At 43.2% G+C, this 21,714-nt stretch overlaps 1 protein-coding gene across 6 annotated transcripts in view; it reads right to left on the reverse strand.

The window, feature by feature from the left end:
- Window positions 1-3,407: 3,407 nt before the first annotated feature.
- atrnl1a (attractin-like 1a) overlaps window positions 3,408-21,714 on the reverse strand; it is a 199,049-nt gene continuing 180,742 nt past the window's right edge. For 4 of the 6 annotated variants that reach the window (XM_069709300.1, XM_069709299.1, XM_069709302.1 and 1 more), the window contains 2 exons: window positions 17,480-17,594; window positions 3,408-5,282 (listed from right to left, as the gene is read on the reverse strand). In XM_069709300.1, coding sequence (XP_069565401.1) covers window positions 5,161-5,282; window positions 17,480-17,594 — 237 coding nt within the window. In that variant the 3' untranslated portion in view covers window positions 3,408-5,160. The remainder of the gene's footprint in view (window positions 5,283-17,479; window positions 17,595-21,714) is intronic. The other 2 variants (XM_069709304.1, XM_069709301.1) reach the window with 1 other exon arrangement.

Here is a 21,714-nt window from a genome sequence, read left to right on the forward strand (position 1 = left end):
AACTTCCTCAGTAAAGATGGCCATAAAAATAATGTCATAAGATAAAAACTAAATGTATCCAAAAACTTTGTGAATATGAATATATATCACTGTGTGTATGAATAACATGTTTTTGTTTATCTTTTTGAACCAAACTTCAGTTTTTGGATTGTTACTTTTTTTTTTTGTAAAACAAAAGCTTTAAAAAAATGTAAATCAGTGACTCATATAACATCCATCAGCCAGAGAGCCGCACTGAAGTCCTAAAATAGAATAAGATGGAGGCCAGATTACAGAACATTTCTGCCGGAGTGGAAAACAAAGTCTGACCGGTCACCTCGACCGGTCAGCTGACAGTGGTTACTACTCACATAATCGAGCTGATGCATCGCGTCAATAGCTTCAGTCCTTCGCTTTCACCCTTCACATCTCTGCCCTTTGAGTGGTGAGAGGGGAAGAAAAAAACAAAAGAAGGGGGACGCTTTGTTGGCTCAGAAGGCCACTTATGGACGGAGCAGTGCATGCTGGGATTGCGTGGGGGAAGGCGCTGACGTCCACCAACCCCTCCCTCCCCCGTCCTGACTGACTCGGTCACTTGTCCTCAGACTGTGGCCCAAATTACCCGCCGCAATTGGCCCCGTAATGGCATAAAGATTGAGGCCTGGATGGGGCATCAATCATGGAGATGTGTCTCAGATGACCCTGAGTCCTGAACAAGGGGGAGGTGAGAGACGGGGGGGGGGGTGAAGATACCGTAAGCAGACAGAGGAGAAAGAGAAATGGAAAATAACTTTTTTTATCACTAAACATGCCTTTAAAAGGACAAAGAGGACACTTTTTGTAATCGCTGTAGTAAAACCACAAGCAGCAAAGTCTCCAGTTCAGATTCTGTCCGTCGCCATCTTTGCTAGTTCGGAGCGGTTTGGAGCAGGAAGTGACCATATTTGGACGAGCTGGGGGAGGAGCCAGCAGTGGATCTAAATGATCTGATTGGAAACCTGAGGAAACTATGCTCCGCCCACCGATAGTGGAAGTTTTTATTTTATGAGACTAGTTGAATGGGAGTCTATGGAGCCAACACCTAGTGGCCCTCGGTGGTACTACAGTTGAACGCACTTCAGCATCGGCCTCGGCGCTACGTCTACTTTTATACGATGAAGCCAAAACTTTACCGTCACCCGCAGGTTACATTTTTTATTTTTTTACTTTTTATATTTGTGTAGCGAACTCTTGGTCTGGTTGTTATATAAGTGAATTTATTGACACTTTTTCAAATGTTTTGGAGTAAATATTTACTCATGTTTATCTACTGATTATGTACACGTAATGTAATGTCGGCTAACGCGGATCCGTCTATGCAGCTGTCGGCGGTGCGACACCTGAATGGGAATGTTGTTTCTTCTTGTTTATGGCGCAACATATTTCAGATTTAGACTCCCTGTGTGTCGTTTATGTTTATGGCAGCTGAAACTACTGAGTTAAGGTGAAAAGAAGATGATGGTGGAGGTTGTTTGACGTTCAGGACGTTAAACCTGAACCGAACCCGTTACTGTCACGCATAAACATAATTCGTGGGAAATAGCGGTTGGTGTGTTTCCAAACACGTGAACATGTGGGACTCGTGTTTCAGGCTCTTTGTCTCAATTTCCTGCCACAGACTAATTGACCGATCAAACAGATGTTCAGGGTTTATCCAAACAGTCCGATAGCAGCAGAACGCCGTTCATTTAACGAGGCCGCTTCTCTTTCTGTCTTTTTCTTGTTACCCACTTTGTAATTTAGTTGTTTTTGTAGGTAAGTATTGAGCATCTTGCATTGACTTTTCCTCCTAAAAAAAAAGAAAAAAGAACTCCTTTCATCCCCCGAACTGGTTTAAAAACATCTTAGATCAGGATAAAAGGGAAAGTGCACCACTTCCTGCTGCCTCTGACGTGCAGGTATCGACAACAGCCGAGATGCCAGCAGTCCACTTAAAGCTAAATACTGCAGTCTTTTATCTTGAGGTAAAAAAATAAATAATAAAGTGAGCTGAGAACGTAAAAAGGAGCACTTATCTCCTTCCTGGTCACTAATGGTGGCGACAGCGGCAGCGTTGACCTCATGTAATGTTCAGAGGCCTTTCAAGTTCCAAACTAGACTTTCACAGGAAGGAAGACAAACAGGGTGTGAAAAAAAGGATTCAGATTTAGACCTTTTTGTTGACAGTTTGCCCAAAAACGAAGGTTGATTAGGGATGTAAGTCGTGAATGTGACATGATCATTCCAGAAAATGGAACAAATATAATCTAATCTCACTAATTTAAGGTAAACGAAGACATACGCAGGTGGTTAGGTGACGGGGAAAGCGTTGTTTACCCAGCTTTGTATTTACCGCCGCGTCGCTGACTGTGAAGGATTTTGAAACGCTGAGCGTCGAAACCGCTGCTTCTCCCTGGAAACAAGAACATTTACATAAAAGAGTGTAATTCTTAAGATGCTGCGATCACCTGGACAATCCAGAACCCGCTGCTTCATAACTCAGGACGTCATCCTCGGTCATGTTCGTTACAGCAGCGTTCAGAGACATGAAGTACAGGGATTTGTTTTATATGTACGTCTATAAACTGCATCTGGATATCTGGGACAAATAAGTGAAGAGCCGGAACGAGAGAGTGTAAAGAAGACTTTTTCCAAAGTTAATATCAACTTTTCAGGAAGTGATGCAAAGGCACGAGAAGCTAACGGAACAACAAACTCATTTGTTGGCAATTTCATTAGTTACTCCTCTACAATCCAATGCAATTCAGTAACAGCAATTCTAACTGAAGAGGAAGAGGGACCATCCAGCTTGTTATCGGCGCTCAGTTAAAAAGCCAGCGTCCGTGATGGTCCAGGGATGCATTAGTGCACACGGCATGACTAGCTTGCACATCCGGGAGGGAAACATTAATGTTGAATGATATATTCAGGTTTTGGAGCAACGTATGCCGCCATCCAGACAACTTTGTTTTTCAGGGAAAGTTTTTCTTATTTCGGCAAAATAATGTCAAACCACATTCTACACATAATTACAACAGCATGGCAAGAATGGGACCACATCTCACTTTCAAAACTCCAGCAAACTGGTCTCCTCAGTTTCTAAACGTTAACATCAGATGCATCATAAGAGTAGATTCTTTAACAGTACTGTTGTTTTGCATCAGCTTGTGCAGCTAATAAAGAGGTCATATTGGAAATACATCGTTAAGTTCAGTCTGACATCCAGAATATTGCAATCTGTCTCCAGCTCTCTGCTGCTCGACGCTGTAGAGGAGTTGATTTGATGGACCAACATTGAGGAGACATTTCTGACCTGCAGGTCAGGAGGTTGTAACACTTAAGTATCATGTGGACAGTAATAATTAGTTATGATAGACAACCTGTAACATTAACACATAATGTGCTCAAATGTTTTTTCTTTTGGATTTCAGGAAGCTGGGCAGGTCGCTGCGTAACCCGAGCGGCCGGGTCGGATGGCCGAGTCGAACGCGTGGGCTGCTCTCGTCACCTGACCCCGTCGACAGCCTGAGAACGCCGATCGATACGGTTTCCGACAACAGCGGAGGGAAGAACGCACACAGCACATCAGATCCAATTACCGTATGAAGAGGCATCAAAAACCTTTTTTAATTGTAAATGTACAGATTTTTATGGTGAGCTGCCCTTTTGTTAATCGAAGTCTCAGCAAACAAACTGGTGCAAAAATGACATGACGAGACAAAACGCCCTGAATGTACAAACAGCCGGGCTCAATACATAAGACAGAATACATGTGCATGGAGACAGAACTTCACTGTGTGTGTGTGCAGTTCATAAAAAGTGACTTTACAACATTAAAATGGAGGTTTAACACAACTGGTGAGGAGGCGACAAAACATCTGGACATCACACGAAAACTCGCTATGATTTGCATAAAATATAGATTATTTAGAAATGAGTGAAGACACTGAGGGTACAAGCGAAAAACCAACAATAAAAGGAGGGGGGAAATACTGCAGACTTTCTTTATAAAATCATATATTTAGTCCCAAAAAAAAAACCGCAAAAAACTTAGTGCATGTGTAAAATCTGCAAAATTATTAACTGCTAATTTGCATAATTAATAAATATTCCATATTGAGATATGTCACAAATAAACAGGTGTGATATTTACTGGAGGTCATGAGAAGAAGGTGTATGCCGGAGCTTTCACAGTAATGAATAAAGATGAATACATGAACAGCGTCAGTAGTTGGTGTTCGATGATACCGACCTTGAGGTTACACGGCGGCCCCAGAAATAAAACATGACGTCTGGGTGATCAGTTGCATAATATAATCCCGCAGAGGGTCCGAATGTACGGGCAAAGCATCTCACTTGTAGTGCATATAGAGATGTACAGAAGGCCCGCAGCTACACATAGCGGACCCTTTTCCATCGCAGAGGACCTGAGCACGATATCAAAATTTATAACTCCAAACGTCGGCGCAGGGAAAAAAAAAGAAAAAAAAAATCAAAAAAAAAAATCACGTATTTCATAAAAGTTTCAACAGTTATACACGGATGATGTTCGTAGCAAAAACCTTCCAAGATGAAACTGTTTTTCCTTCAGAGAAGCAAATCTTTTTTACCCGCCCGCCGCAAGAGGCTGGCATTGATCTCGTTAACGTTTGTGGTTGTTTTTATCTCCCGAGAAAGTCAGGGCGGGTTTGTAAATCCGGAGGACTTCATTTCCGGCTCGATATCTTCCTCCGAAGCTAAAAAGCCGTTTAAGTTTGGTTTACTGGTGGAAAAACAAGTTGTTGTTTTTGTTTTTTTTTCTCTGTCAATATGTCAGACGGCGTGACAGAGCCGTCCGAGACTCGTGGCATGAAAATGGGAAAAAAAAACAAAGCCGGCCAGAATTGCTGACTGAAGCTGTGGTGGAGAATCACATTCTTGTTGTCAGTCTGCAAAAAAAGTTTTCCTTTTATTTATTTATTTATTTTTTTGTTTCCTGGCTCATCACGATAAACATGACGAAGAAGTCTTCTATCTGAGGGAAAGTACCATTCTCAGACAGGAGACACACTTTCCGTCCGCAGGATGAAACATCATCCAGATCCAACAATATTACAATATTTTCCCCGCGTCTAAACTGCATTAAGAATATCTCCGGTGGATCCGTCGTCCGCTGGTTGGAGTTCATACGCAGGTGCCCTGATGGTGCACGGTGTGTTTGCGGTGCTTCAGGCCCAGGCCTCTCTCTTTGAAGTCCGCCGCTCGCTGTTGGGACGTGTCCACCAGGGCGCTGGCGATAGCGATACCTGGAACCCCGGAGAGAACAGAGGGTTAACAGGAGCTCAGAGGCAGGTAGCGCTACAAATGCTTTCATTTCACCACGGGCGGCACTGCTGAGGTGACACAAGGGTTACTGCAGCGAGATGATACGGCTCCAACCGAAGCTCACCAACGACCACCTGCTGAGCGGGCGCTTTTTAATACACGATCTTTGTTGTTTAAATATGGGATCTTTTCCTGCTTCTGAATATTTCTTCCGAGAGGTTTTATCGGGAGCCTTCTTTTGATTTTTAGGTACACGACCACGTCAAGACACAACTGATTATATAACCATTTTAAAAGGAGAAGAATTAGTTGCACTGGTAAAGGAGAAACGGTGTGAAGTCATTTCGGACACCACTTTAACAGAATCATTGTGCAGAGCATCAAATTAACTGAATGACTTTTCCCTTCTTTATCAAGTTTTTGTTTTTTTTGGCTTTTAGGGTTTTGTTTGTTTATTTAATGCTGTAGCTTTTCCCACTTTTTGGAACATTTTTACACAGATTTGATAATAATCATGGCAAAAAAAATTGTAGACTTTTAATTAAATAAATTGCTTTGGGGAGGACCTGCAAAACCACAAAAGGAAAGTCTTCAATGAACTTAAGTAAAACACTAAACATGCATAATTTCTAACATAAAAATATGTGCAATAAGCATTTTTTTTTTACAATTAGATTTTAAGTCATGTTAAAAAATGTGTTCTGAAGAGTTTTGATAAAGTGTGGCGTTCCACAAGGCTCTATTGTAGGCCCCTTTTTGTTTTGTGTTTATAGCGGTCATGACTAATTTTTCACGCCGTTAAACCTTCTTTGAATAATTTTTTTTTCTCTTCACATTTTGTGTAGTTCTTATAAAGAAATTGTTGTGTTATAACAGGCTCAGTTAAAAGTTTGGAAAGCCACAGGATGGGCCCACCCGGGTTTCATCGATTCAGAGCAATCAAACATTTGATCTCGTTGTATTCCTTTAATAAAAGAGGTTTTGAAAACTGCTACATTCACCATTTTCAATATTGAACTATTATTGAGAGCCGAAGAAAAAGCCAGGAGGAGAACTGAGACTGTGGAGGAAGTAAAAACAAGTGAAAGCCCCACTTTGCCTCAACGTGTGTGGCAGGTGGAGAATTGTCCTCCCACCAGCGGGCTGCTAATCACGACATCCAGGAAACGTTTTGTCCGTGTCCCTCTGGCCGGTTGTTGTCTGGCTTCAGACAACGGGGATAACGCCGAGGTCGCTCAAGCGCATCTCCCTCCATCCTGTCTCTGTCTGTCTCCATTCTTGTTTCTCTTTTTTTTCTCCCTCTCTACTAAACAACTTGTGTGTGCTGTTTGATTCTTCACGGAGAGCAGCCGGACGCATCACATGCCTCGGAGCGTTGTGGTACCTTGGCAGTTGCGCTGTTGTTTAATGTGGATTCGGAGTCGTGGCAGCTCTTTCGTCCACTCCCCCGCCCCCCGCCCTCCTCTTCCTCCCCCCGTCCCCCGTCCCCCACCGCCCCGACAATCACGGGGCCCGACAATGCACGGTCATTACGACGGGCGCTCAATCTGCCGGCGTGCAGAAGCCAAATAAACAAAACAGGCAAACAGTGGAGGGAATCTGCCGCGCTCTCGATATGATTTGGAAGCGGGATGTTTTCAGCATTTCACACTCAAGTGATTCTTGGGATTTTTGTCGGTGGGTGGAAAAGGGGGAAAGCCGATTACACAGCCGCTCGGCGTGTCGTGGCCTCGTGTGCGTACGTGACTCCACAAGTTTCTGCGTCGAAGTGTGCGCGCACCTGTGCGCTCACGCACACATATTTTTTGCAAAGTTCTGACACAGCGAGCCGTGCAGTCGAAACGTGGCAGCCGAGCAGTTATGTGCTCTGTTCATCCACAAAGATTGGAGGGAAGGTGATTGGCTCGCAGCACCTGGTCTGTTGGACTGAGGTTCATTACGCCTCTTTGTTTCCTCCCTGGCTCGGCTGCTGGAGGTGTTTGTTCTGGCTACGGCGTGAGCTCGGTTTGGCTTTCTGTCGCTCTTCATGCTAATTTGTGGTTCTCGTCCAAATGCCAGGAGTGATTGTTGCAGGTTATTTGTGCATTTCAGGAGTAAACACACCTCCATACAAACATTTACCACTTTACTTGTATGGCCTTTCAGCCACTGGGGTCGTGTCCTCAGTTTTTAAAATCTTTGAACTAAAATAACACTGTAGATATTGTTTTGCCTTCTTTTAGCATTCTTCAGACTGGACATCTTTATTTTTGACAGGATGTTAAGGCCAACAAACAACTAATGATTCATTCCTAACAGAACCCCAAAAGTCCAAAACAGACATCCAGATGTTTTAGTTTCAGTTAAGTTAACAAGGAAGATAATAATTATTGTAACTCTTCTGTAAAATGTTCATAGATTTTACTAGCTTATAAATCATAAACATAATCTTGTCGGTAAACAATGTTTAGTGCAGCCTTTCAAATAATCAATTGCTAGATTGGTTCGGTTGTTTTGTGTTATAAGACATGCAGAAGTTCCAGTCTCCTAATATACATAATCAATACTTTTTTGTGGTATTTGGGATGGTTTGTATTGTTTTGTGCATATTGTTTTGCACATGTTAAGTATGTAGCTTCATTATAAAATAAAAATTAGTCAGAAATACTTATTGCCTGAACAGTCAAAGAAGAAATGTAGTGATGTTTCATTTATAGGGGATTAAAAACTGAAAAGTCTAATCAGCATTAAAAAGTCATGTTGCATATTACAAACTGCAGGAGGACTTGAGGTTAAATGTCCCGCAGCCAGAAAATATAAACAAGAAAGTGAAAAAGTTACGAAATGATTGACAGGTGACAAATAAAAGAAGAAACTGGGGGAAAAAAACCAAGAGGCAGATCAGTTAAAGAAATGACAGACTGAATCTGCTGTGATCAGACAGCTGTCAATAACCTTACTGCTCACAGGGACGACTTCAGGCTGAGAAAAAGGCAACAGGACTGTCAACATTTTCACTTTGATGACAAAACAAACGAACACAAAAACCTCCAGTCATCGTACACGTCGATCAGCAAGTTCTCCCACTGAAAACCACGTCCAATGAAAGAGTTCACCAAGACGGGAAAAGTTCACGGAAATTAAAGAAAACTTTTTCTGATATGACATCTGAATATATTCCTCTGACAAATTGCCGTCATAATTGTGTTGATTTTCTTTCCAGGTGAACACACACATCTTCATTTGCAAAATTAAATTGGTCAAAAGTAATCAAATTATGCTGCAGGTGAGTGCAAGCGCTCGTTTGCTGCCGTGGCGACCGGGCGCGTTAATGTGATTGTTTTGTAAGGTGAGTTGACGCATCATTAACACACACACACACACACACACACACACACACACACACACACACACACACACACACACACACACACACACACACACACACACACACACACACACACACACACACACACACACACACACACACACATCTCCTGGTAGACTAATGGGGTCATTAGTAGGAGACAAAATTCCCCAGGAACGCATATCGATGTGCAAAACTGGGACTGCAGCTGGAAAACATCTGTGACGGGAGGAGCCCGCTCGCTAACCTGGTGACAAACCTCCTGCACTCCTAAACATCAAAGCCTGGCTGAACAGAGGTGCGGGGGGAGGTGAGGGCGGGGGGAGGGGGGGGATCCTGTTTAGGATCCAGTGTGATAGTAAACATAAAAAAAGAGCTGAGCAGCGGCTGTTCCGACACAGAAAGGAAATTCAAAGTCGGTCAAACAGAAACACGTTGATATTCAAATATTAATGGATCCGCGAGGCACTGATTTAGAAAAAAAACACAAAAAAAACATGACACACAACTACGACTGCTTTGATGTTCGCATGAGATCCAGGTTTGATCCTGACCAGGAAGCCTTTCATTTCCTCACGCTTGTTTACAGACTGAAGTTTGTAAAACGTCTCTAAATTACCTGCAACTCAAAATCTAAATATCTGTGAGAAGTATGTGGAAGAATACGGCCAAACGGTCAGTGCACATGCTTTGGAGACGTAGAAAATAGCAGTGATTTATGTTCCTACAGCGACCTGACCCTGCCTCCACTTCCCTTTGCTGATTTTTTTTAAATGTGTCTGATCCAGTTTGTAAATTCAGGAAGAGCTTCTTATTTGTACAACTGTTCTGCAAAATCACATTAATAGCAGTTTTTTCTCCCTTTTTATATTAGCAGATATCACGTTTTAGAACAAGACAAACCAGCAGTGATGTCATCAGCGATGTCATCGTTGGTTTGTGAACGTTATGAATCCTCCAGTTCAGATTCTGTCCGTCACCATCTTTGCTAGTTCGGAGCGGTTTGGAGCAGGAAGTGACCATATTTGGACGAGCTGGGGGAGGAGCCAGCGGTGGATCTGACCGATCTGATTGGAAACCTGACGATACTACGTCCCGCCCACCGATAGCTGTAACCTGACTGCACCGCAGACCTGTCAATCAAACACATATCTTTTGAAGCTCACGATGAGTGACTTAACATTCTCAAACCATCATGTCCGCATAGTGAATACATGAGTTTCCTGTGTATAAATGCCACTGAGTATCTGACTGAAAGTCAACGAGCAGACAGATAAAGGAGTGGGGGAGGGGGGGAGGGGGGGCAGGCGAGTCCATCTCAGTGGGGTGGATGGTTTCAAAGACAGAGAGGATCAACGTATCGGAGATCCACTCCGGGTCAATGCAGCTGAGTTTTCCAGCTTTGTCCTCCGATTCCTGTCAAGCATCAGTCCAGTGAGACACCCAGAGGGAGACGGTGGGACGCAGGGAGGACAAGGTTGACACAGACAGGAAAAAAAGGACAATAGAGAAATCACAAGGGTCTCAGTCTGAGGAACAGAGACTTTTATTTCTAAAAAATGCATTTGTGAGCCAATAACCGGAAAGTTAAATGAGGTTGATATAGTTATAAACTTAGTGAATAGATTAAGGATTTAAAAAAATCATTTGAACAGCTCCTGTCAACTCTGAGGCAAAAGAAACCTCCTGTTTCTTGAAATTATGGTAAAAGTATGTATATTTGCTGCAGCTTTTCTCGATACACCCAACAGATATAAGTGAACCGCTGGTTCATAACAATAATAATAAACACACGTCAAGCAAGTTTTAAACATTTGTCGTTCGGCTAGAGACCGTATTTTATTTAGGCTGGACCACAGATTGGATATAAAAGTGTTCGTAGCTTCAGGTCTGTAAAATGGTTCTGATCCAGAAGTGTCTTCAGCTGCAATACCAGCGAGTGCCACTAGAGGTCGGCTCCAAAAAGCCTCCGGCTCCATAGACTCCCATTCAACTTCTCTCATCAAATCCAAAGTGAATAAAATGTGTCCATCAGTTATCTCGGTGTTGTTAGCTAAAGTCACTCCTTCTTATTAGTTTTCTGGAGGTCCATCTGAAAATAATCCCTCATTCATTAGAAAAGAAGATTCAAGAAGACCTGGTTTTGGGGGCGTGTCTGTTTGATTGACAGTTGGTGGGCGGGACGTAGTATCGCCAGGTTTCCGATCAGATTGGAGCTAAGCTAGTCATACAAACTGTGAATGCTTCCAGAGCGCAGCTCGATATGTCTGAACATCTGCTGCTCGGCTAACGTGCTGCTCTTGTTGCTCTGCCGCCACCGGGATCATATCGATCTCCTCATCTCAACCCGGGTAAGAAACAGATGGAAAGTACCTTCAAAACAGAGTCTTCCTTCCTGCTCTTGCAAATGAACTGTTCTGGAGTTGTCCTACAAATAATTTAGGCAATTAAAAGTTTCTTAAATAAACTGCTGTAAAAACTACAGAACTATCTATTTGCAGAGAGACCAGTCTTTAGATAAATTCGGACCTTCTTCACTGATCGACTGAGCAATTTATAAAGCAGCAGAAGAAATGAATACTTTCTTTGTTCGCTGCACAATTAGACTGCAGCAAAGCAAAATAACCCGACTGAGGTTTAATTAATTAATCCAAGTGTTGTTTTTTTTAAGTGTTATCTCCTATTATATGTTTTCACTGTTTTTGTTTTGTTTTTTGCTTTTATGCAAATAGCTAAAATCAATTTCCTGCCCAGAAATAATAAAGTGGATTCTGATACAGCAAAAGACTGAAGATGCTTGGACAGGAGAGAGAACCAGAGACGGGAGGAGGGAAAGCTTTATGAACTCAGCGTGATTTGAAGACAACTGTTCATCCTTTCTCGTACCGCCACAATGTAAATTGTTGGATTTAGAGGAAGATAGAAGAACGTTAAATGAATAATCTAAAACTGAACCGCAGTCTTTGGAAAAGAAAACTGTTAAAAGTTATTAAATCCAAACACAAGACTGCTACTACGATATTGCTCTCAATTAATTTCAGTTTTATTTGATGAGCGAGGCCAGCTGCCGGCTAAATCCCATCTGGTTGGAAAAAAAACCTCTAACTGAAATACAAATAGTGTATTTGGCTAACAGGGCTGGGTACCGAACTCTGATACCATCATGGCATTGACGAGCTGTGACGTCACCCGTTGGTTTGTAAACTGCAGTTCTGAAGCCTCAAATTCTGATTTTGTCCGTCACCATATTTGCTAGTTCGGAGCAGGAAGTGACCATATTTGGATGAGAGAGGTGGATCTGACCAATCTGATTGGAAACCTGACAATACTACGTCCCGCCCACCGCTAGCTGTAACCTGACTGCACCACAAACCTGTCAATCAAACGCAAAAATACCTCCTTTTTGAAGTCTAATATCTAATGAATGAGGGATTATTTTCAGATGGACATCCAGAAAACTAATAAGAAGGAGTGACACCATCATGACTTGTTATAAAAAAATGTGTTGACTTGATTTCATGAAAGAAGTTGAATGGGAGTCTATGGAGTCTGAGCCATTTTTGGAGCCAACATCTAGTGGCACTCGGTGGTATTGCAGCTTAAGACACTTCAGCATTTACCTCACTAATACATTTAATTATCTTTTTCTTAAAATGGATTTAAATAAAATTGGGTATGAACCACATTAACATAATAAAAGAAAAGTTAACAAAGGAACACTAAATTGGAAAAAGTATTTTTCACTTCACTTGAGTATCACAGTTACTGGTGTTAATTACGTAGTTTTGTCACTTCCTGTTAAATACGTTTAAAGCGAGCAGTTTCATCTGTTATTTTGCAGAAATACGTCTAAAACCCGTCCAGTGATTTAATAGAAATGTTGCTGCAGGAGATCTGATTGACATTTTAACAATGAGAAGATAATAAATGTGGGAGAAATCCAAAGAACAGGAGAGATGGTCGGATTATTCTTTCTTTTCCACTTCCAGTCAGTTTTAGTGGATTTATCACAGCCTCTGCTTTCACCGCAGCGATATGCAAATCAGGCTGGGGGGGGGGGGGGGGGTCGCCTCAGCACCCACCGTACTCATTTAACAGCTCCTTCAGCCACTGATCTCCTGCTGTCTGCCCCCCCCCCCCGATGCATCTCCAACTTCTCCACATGCTTTCACTCACTTCACTCTTTTCTAGGAACTGAAGGTCTGCCTCACTTATCGCCTTTTTCTCTCTCAAACTCTTTGTCTCTCTTTCTATTTTTACTTGCAAACACTCAACATATTACAGAACCTGTAGTTCCCCCCCCCCCCCCCCGATATTCCCGGGTCTATCTCCAGTACTGAATAGGCAGATTAGCGCAGGAAGAAAAGGCCGGCTGTGAATACTTGCAGCGCCGGCGTCTCTATTGACCCAATATCTGAGCTCGGGGAGAAGAAGAAGAAGAAGACGTAGTCTCGCTCTCTTTTTTTTTTTCCTCCATCCTTGACAACTCTGCTGAACTGAGCTGAGAAATATCTGCATCCTGGTAAATCTATTAATGCAAATGATAAAAAAAAAAAAAGAAAAAAAAATGGAAGAACTGCAGCTGCAGGATTGAAGAGGGAAAACGTTGGTTTCTGTTTCAGCCATCCTGTCACTCATTTTTCTCTCCTGCTCCGTCCATCACGTCAGGACACTGTGACTTTAAATCAGTCAAACAGTCACTCAGCGGTCAAGCTGTCCCTAATCTGTGTGACTGGCTCTTAGAGGCAGCCACCATGTGTTGGCTGTCCTCTGCAATAAGTGCCGACGGCAGCTGTCAGGCTGTCGAACTGCAACGAGTCCTTCTCTGGATTTCTCTGGATTTCTGGATATATATATATAAAAGATTCCTTTATTAGAGAATTTGATTTGGCTTTAAGACTTGTGTTCTTTTAAAAGTTTAAAAGTTTCTGTCTCCCCCAGATCAGAGGCCTCCTCGACGCACGGTTTCACATCCAGAGCTTCGCTTAATGCACAAACAGAAGTGCTCACCGTCTTTGCTGTTTCCGCCGAGGCGTGAGGATAATAGAGGTGCTCTGTGGTCCAGATCTGAACCGTTAATTTGATCTCCTGGTACTGATATATTAGAGCAGACTGTACCGGGCTTAAAGTGTGAGCTCAAGAGGGAACATGTCACACTGGAAAACTCATCAAATGACTGGAACAATATCATCAGTGCTCCTGTATTACTGCTGATGACTGAATCATCTGCCAGTTTGATCTTCTTTAAACTTTCAGTTTTGAAAAAGGGGCGGAGATCAAATCACATATGTTCAAATAACAATACAACGCAATATATTTCTTTCTTTTCCTGTTCCTTTACGTTCTGTGGATCATTTCAACTAAAAATCTTCGATGCAGATACAGGAGCTGAAATCCAGCTCTGACGGAGCTCGGATACTGAAAAGTGAAACGCAAAGCTGCTGCACATCAGCGAGGAATGAGTGATTAGGACATGTAGGAGTTGTGGGAGTCTCCGTAGATATGAAGAAGAAGAGAGGAAGAAGAGGAACACCGGCCGATCTATTGGCAGCTGAGAAACTGTAAGTTGTGCGGCTTTTTCTTCTTCTGTCTTTCTTCCTTCTCGCCCGCGAAGGGTCAGTTGATGGTAACACCTCCGGGGAGCCGAGCAACGCGGGACGAGAAGAGAAAAAACAAAGAGCCGAAACCAGAGAAGGGGGCGAGCTAAAATAAGGCTCGCTCATCGAGGATTCCTCTTGAAGTGTCTCCCACCGAGAGTGGGCGGAGCTAGCCCGCAGTGACTTCACTTCGGTAACATCAATGGAGGACTGCTGTCTGACCCGACGCAAGGGCGTCTCTGGGGAGGACGGAGGGAGGACAGGAGCGAGAAGCAGATGGGTGGGCGAGGTTTTTTATTTATTTTCTATTTTTTTTATTCCAACACTCTCATGTGCCTTTTGGTGTTTTTTTTTTTTTTTTCTGTAATTGTATCGTGTATTTACGCCCTCGGATGTACGTCATTGCTTTCTGTTTTTCACGTATGAGTTCAGTGATCACTACTTACACACACACACACACACACACACACACACACACACACACACACACACACACACACACACACACACACACACACACACACACACACACACACACACACACACACACACACAGAGCCGCCTGACTGGAACGACGAGCCTCTTATCGCCTCTAATTTCCTCAAAAAATGAGTCTGCAGCCTTCGGTGATGAACTAATGCCCAAAACATCAGGTAGTGTAAGCTTGAGTCTAAATTACAGGAACTTAACTCTATTGAGCAATTTAAAATGTCTGTAAACGGAGCAGTGTGTGTGTGTGTGTGTGTGTGTGTGTGTGTGTGTGTGTGTGTGTGTGTGTGTGTGTGTGTGTGTGTGTGTGTGTGTGTGTGTCTCTCAATAGGATGCTAAAAAGTACCAGGATGTTCGACTACATCCTGGTTGTATTTTTACAGTCTGCAGCTCAGCATGCTACTCCGGCTGTTCTGACCCACAATCCTTTGCAGCGGGCGATACGTCACATCGACGGACCACAGAGACAAAGGCTGCTCCAACGCGATGCTCCTTCCACCTCCAGAAAATTGCCTTTCTCGCAAAGTGCTTCCGTTTTTTTCCCGTCTGCTCTGCTCGTTTCCTCCGTCGTCACGTCGGAGCTTTTCACCTCCTGCCTGGAGGAGCAGAAGCGTCCGACACCGACTCCGGTTACATACCAGAACTACCGACTACCAACTACCGAGGACAAGAAGAGCCTGCAGGGTCAGCACGTTTTAGCTCCAGAAGGAAGTGTTGCTGCCTTTTCACCGATTTCCACATAAGTTCGGTGGTCGGGCGGAGCGACGGGGGGATATCAGGTGTCGTACATCTACAGGGTAACATGAGCTCCGACGGAGGAAAGACTCAGGAAGTCTCATTGAGGGGAACAATTGATCCAACAGTGAGTGTTGGAGGGAAAAAACAGGAAAGGTTTGACCACATCAGACCGATTTTAAGGTATGTGAAGAGATTTTCTGAATAATGCATCATCCTGCAGCGAAGAACACGCCAGTGCAGCTAAAAAGAACAAACTGGTAACACAGGAAAATACCTTTTAGATTTCAAACATATGTTTGGAAAATTTCTGTCAAATTGCTTCCTTCCTGGGACTTTTTCTGCTCTCTGCATTTGTTTTGGTTTAAAGAATAACGCAGAGCAGCTGACCAAAGAAAAAAAGATGCACCACTGTTTTTATGGAAGATATTATATAAAAACGAAAGAAAGGAGGAAGCTGGAATCAATAAAAGACTTTTGTCAACAATATTAATCGACATTTTCAACTTATTTAAATGCTAAAAAAAGCGGGCGATCCAGAAGTGTCTTCAGCTGCAATACCAGCGAGTGCCACTAGAGGTCGGCTCCAAAAAGCCTCCGGCTCCATAGACTCCCATTCAACTTCTCTCATCAAATCCAAAGTGAATAAAATGTGTCCATCAGTTATCTCGGTGTTGTTAGCTAAAGTCACTCCTTCTTATTAGTTTTCTGGAGGTCCATCTGAAAATAATCCCTCATTCATTAGAAAAGAAGATTCAAGAAGACCTGTTTTTGGGGGCGTGTCTGTTTGATTGACAGGCCTGTGGTGCAGTCAGGTTATGACTATCGGTGGGCGGGACGTGGTATCGTCGCTCCTCTCCCAGCTCATCCAAATATGGTCACTTCCTGCTCCAAACCGAACTAGCAAAGATGGCGACAAACAGAATCTGAACTGAAGGCTTCATAACGGTCACGAACCAACGATGACGTCACCGTTGGTTGCAGCTTGATTTGAAGTCAGAATAAACAGATGATAGTAGATCTAATGTTCAGATTTGTACTTCAATGACTCAGTAAACTTTACGACTCGTGCTGGAAGAAACGTTATCTGATTGTAGACCAAAGAAACAAACTGCTTCTCCGTTAATTGCCTCTGTTGGATGCAGACACACATAAAAAAGAAATTTAAATAAGTGATAAACTCCACAGCCTCTGAGCTCCACGTTTACATTTCAGGCATTAAAACTGTCGGCGCTCTCAAGTTGAAAGAGTCTTTGGTGTGCTGCGACTGAGGAAATGAACTCGCAGGGAATCGAACGTGTAACCTTTGGGCTACGAAAGAAGCCTGCTCTAATGATGACAGCCACGTTTGATGATGCCTCGGGTGCCACCGCATTTCTTTATTTTTTTTTCCAACTGTGTTTACTCGGCTTTTGTTTAAAATGCCAGAGCCTGTTGCGCACGAAAGCTGACGGGAAGCTGCCGCGAGGCACGACGAAGAGCACCGCTCGCTAAAAGAAACACATCAGCTCCTAAAAAAATACCAAAAAAAGGATCACAAACGGTGAAGATGTGTGATTTCACGGGTTCGGAGACAGCTGACGCTTTTACAACAACGAAAGCAGAGACATAACCAGCGGGGGTCGGGGTGGGGGGGGGGGGGGGGGTTCATATGTGTCACGCTTAAATCATGAAGAGTCAACGGTAGCTGACAGGTGGACTGAAACACCGTCTGCGTTACCTTCAGCCGGTCGTTATGAACAACCGGCCTCCGAAATTATGTTTTTTTTGTGTGTTTTTTTTTACCTCCAGAGAGCGCGAGACAATATATGGTACGAATATAAGAACGTCAACAACGTCAGATTAGAAGGTAATTACTCCCCCAACAAACCAACAAACCTGCAGAAGTGAAAATACACAAGCTTCACATTCATTTAAGTGTCTCAGATGTTTATCACGTCTGAATAATGAATAAATAAGCCGTTACGTGTTGTTTTATTTGTGTGTGTTGTGTACTGTGTGAGGATCGCACCGGACTGTCCCGGCGGAGGTATCCCAGACGGGACTCTCGGCAGGTACAGCAGCACCGTCAGGACGCCTGCTCTGCTGCCCCAACACGGCTCCATGGCGATGGGCTTCGGCACCGCCTGCACACACACACACACACACACACACACACACACACACACACACACACACACACACACACACACACACACACACACACACACACACACACACACACACACACACACACCAAAAAGATAAGTACACAACAAATACACACGGGAACGAAACACATAGTCAGGACAAAGATGCAAAACAATATTGTGTTACAAGGAGAACAGACGCGATCACCACCAGCAGCAGTGTGTGTGTGTGTGTGTGTGTGTGTGTGTGTGTGTGTGTGTGTGTGTGTGTGTGTGTGTGTGTGTGTGTGTGTGTGTGTGTGTGTGTGTGTGTGTGTGTGTGTGTGTGTAAGGAGACACATGACGCTCCCATCAAGGAGGACTGCTGCCTCCTCCCCAGGAGCAGAGCTCCCAGCTGGGGGAAACAGGACTCACCGGCAGCCTGCGGAGCTCCACCTGCTACGCTGCTGATGTAGAGACCAGACTGACTGTCTGTCTGTCTGTCTGACTGACTGTCTGTCTGTCTGTCTGTCTGTCTGACTGTCTGTCTGTCTGACTGACTGACTGAATGTCTGTAAAGGAACCACACACACGTTCATCCATCCACCAACCGTCCATCCATCCATCCATCCATCCATCCATCCATCCATCCATCCATCCATCCATCCATCCATCCTTCTAATCATCCATCCATCCATCCACCAACCGTCTATCCATCCATCCATCCATCCATCCATCCATCCATCCATCCATCCATCCATCCATCCATCCATCCATCCATCCATCCATCCATCCATCCATCCATCCATCCATCCATCCATCCATCCATCCATCCATCCATCCGTCCGTCCGTCCGTCCGTCCGTCCGTCCGTCCGTCCGTCCGTCCATCCATCCATCCATCCATCCGTCCATCCATCCATCCATCCATCCTTCCATCCATCCATCCATCCATCCATCCATCCATCCATCCCATAAGCCTCCTATAAATCCCCACATTAAATATCTAGAAAAAGGACTGAGATCTGAATCAATAACAACCCTCCCTATATGTACAGGCCCGCTGGGACTCATTGTATACACTGTACACATATGTGTGTAATAATACCTCATGTCTATGGATGGTGTTACATTTCATCTGAATTCACAAGAGCAGGAGTCACTGAGATATTGATCTGGTTTTGACCCTTCGGCCACACTGGACCACAGAGGTCACAGAGACAGACGCTTTTTAGTAATGTGGTCTGTGGGGGAAGTGGACACACACACACACACACACACACACACACACACACACACACACACACACATATATATATATATGTATATATGTATATATACTGCATGTAAAAAGGCTTTCTCAGCCTGTCTCCCATCTTTCCTTTTTTTTTTAAACACATTAATTTGTTTCATCTACCAGTTTACTGACGTCACCACAGATAAACTGAATACAGAAACATGCAGAACTCAAAGAAGCTAAAACGATTAGTCAACAACAATTCTGATAATGAATCATCCAAATTATATGTTAATAATGTACAACATTTTGCTAAAATTTGCTTTTTAGAAAAGCAGTTTGTCAATATTTTCTGACATTTTAAACCACTCAAAATTTGAGGAGATAAAAACAGCTGTAGTTTGAAGCCTTTCGGTACTTCGATTATTGGATCAATGCTCGAGGCTTTGTGTGTCTAAATGATGTGAAATAAAGAAATCAATTTGATGGAACAATCATGACAATCTGCCCTTCATACACTTCAACGGTGAACATCTTGGACAGATTTTCCATTGGCCAAATGTTGAAAACCCCAAATGATGTTGACAAAAAGAATGAAGAGCTACTGCGGCGATATTGTTGGAAAAAGCATGAATAAACATAATTTAGATAGTTTTTCTGCGTTTGTATTTTTGACTCGTAACCTTATTCAACAAAGGTGCTATGAAAAAGCTCCTGTCCCTTTTTCACTGTGAATAAAATGACCCCAAAAACAAGAAAACATGTTTCTTTTTTAAAACAAACACACGAGGGAATATTAAATATGTAACACACAAACTGTGAGGCACAAATTCAACAATCAAATGGGTTAAAAATAGCCAGCTCAAAGCACAACTCCACCATCTGTGCTCAATAGTGTAAACACAAATAAAGATTTTAGAATAAATGGCTTTACAAATATTTGATCACTACGGAGGACTTAAAATTCCAACTGTTTGACATTTGAAAACCGGATGAAATAATCCCACGTAACATCATTAAACAGGCAGCAGACAGAGCACGGAGCAATTAGAGGACGACGCAGTTGGTTCCTACCAACACAGTTGCCAACCTCACGCCGTCTTCTTGGACATCCTCGGTACAAACAGAGAGGACACACACATGTAAACATCCCCTCCGGCGCTAATAGGTTTAAGTGCTGGAGCGCACGGCGTAATTAGAGGCTGGAGGCTCCTCGGTTTGTTTTCACAGTGTCAAGAAATGATGAATTCTACACTAACTACACACACACACACACACACACACACACACACACACACACACACACACACACACACACACACACACACACACACACACACACACACACACACACACACACACACGCGCGGGAACTTATTACCTGAGAACTTCTTATTAACAAGCACTCTTTCTCCAGATTGAGAGAACGGATGAAAAGATGAGTCATTTCATTCTGGTTGAAAGTTCTTAAGAGGATGAAGAAGGATGAACTAACGAGACAAACGAGCAACAGGTGTTTGTTAGTCCTCAAAGTGATGTTTCCTTGTGTTTGTAAAATGCACTCAGACACACATTTCAGTCATTAACATACATAAACAACTAATGTTCACTTAGTTAGTTCGTGGTTTCCAACGGCAACCAACGGCAGCTCTGTGTGTGTGTGTGTGTGTGTGTGTGTGTGTGTGTGTGTGTGTGTGTGTGTGTGTGTGTGTGTGTGTGTGTGTGTGTGTGTGTGTGTGTGTGTGTGTGTGTGTACAGTTATGACCTACTATCTCCTTTGATCTAAGATACATCAAAAAGAAAAACAGAGCGCACACGGTGACGTCACGTTTACATGAATCCTGCTGTTTCCTCCAGGAAATCATTTCTGCTTAATTGCGTAAAAACATAATTAAAAGTCACACTTCAGGAAGCAGTAAAGATACGTGCAGAGTCAAAAAAAGGTCATGCAAGCACATGGAAGTGTGTGCTTTATTTACTATCAAAACTTGAAAAGACATATAGCTTTGATAATTAATTCATTAATTATCATTTAATGTCTTGCCATGACTGTAATTGAAACTGCAGGTCAAATGATTTCACCGGAAACCTGACGATACTACGTCCCGCCCACCGATAGCTGTAACCTGACTGCACCACAGGCCTGTCAATCAAACAGACACGCCCCCAAAAACAGGTCTTCTTGAATCTTCTTTTCTAATGAATGAGGGATTATTTTCAGATGGACCTCCAGAAAACTAAGAAGAAGGAGTGACTTTAGCTAACAACACCGAGATAACTGATGGACACATTTTATTCACTTTGGATTTGATGAGAGAAGTTGAATGGGAGTCTATGGAGCCGGAGGCTTTTTGGAGCCGACCTCTAGTGGCACTCGCTGGTATTGCAGCTGAAGACACTTCTGGATCAGAACCATTTTACAGACCTTAACACTTTAATAAACAGTGTATTGTACACTTATAGTTCCTGCATGGTCAGTTGACAGCACTGCCAAGTAGTTCTAGCAATGAACCTTCACACACACACACACACACACACACACACACACACACACACACACACACACACACACACACACACACACACACACACACACACACACACACACACACACACACACGGTTGTTGAATAACTTGTGTGTGTGCGTTGCATAATTAGCATGTCGGCCCTCAACACATCACATGTCAGACTTACTGCTTTATAACAGTCTGCTTCACAAAATGAGAGAGGAGTGTGTGTGTGTGTGTGTGTGTGTGTGTGTGTGTGTGTGTGTGTGTGTGTGTGTGTGTGTGTGTGTGTGTGTGTGTGTGTGTGTGTGTGTGTGTGTGTGTCTGAAAGAGAGAGAGAGAGAAAGTCAATGATGAAGCAGAAGCGGTGTGATGTGTCGACAGTAAGAGCTTTT

This window comes from Brachyistius frenatus, unplaced genomic scaffold, assembly GCF_029030835.1.
Source record: "Brachyistius frenatus isolate BFR_SWC_R1_liver_20210118 unplaced genomic scaffold, ASM2903083v1 Contig_82, whole genome shotgun sequence".
Taxonomy (NCBI): domain Eukaryota; kingdom Metazoa; phylum Chordata; class Actinopteri; family Embiotocidae; genus Brachyistius; species Brachyistius frenatus.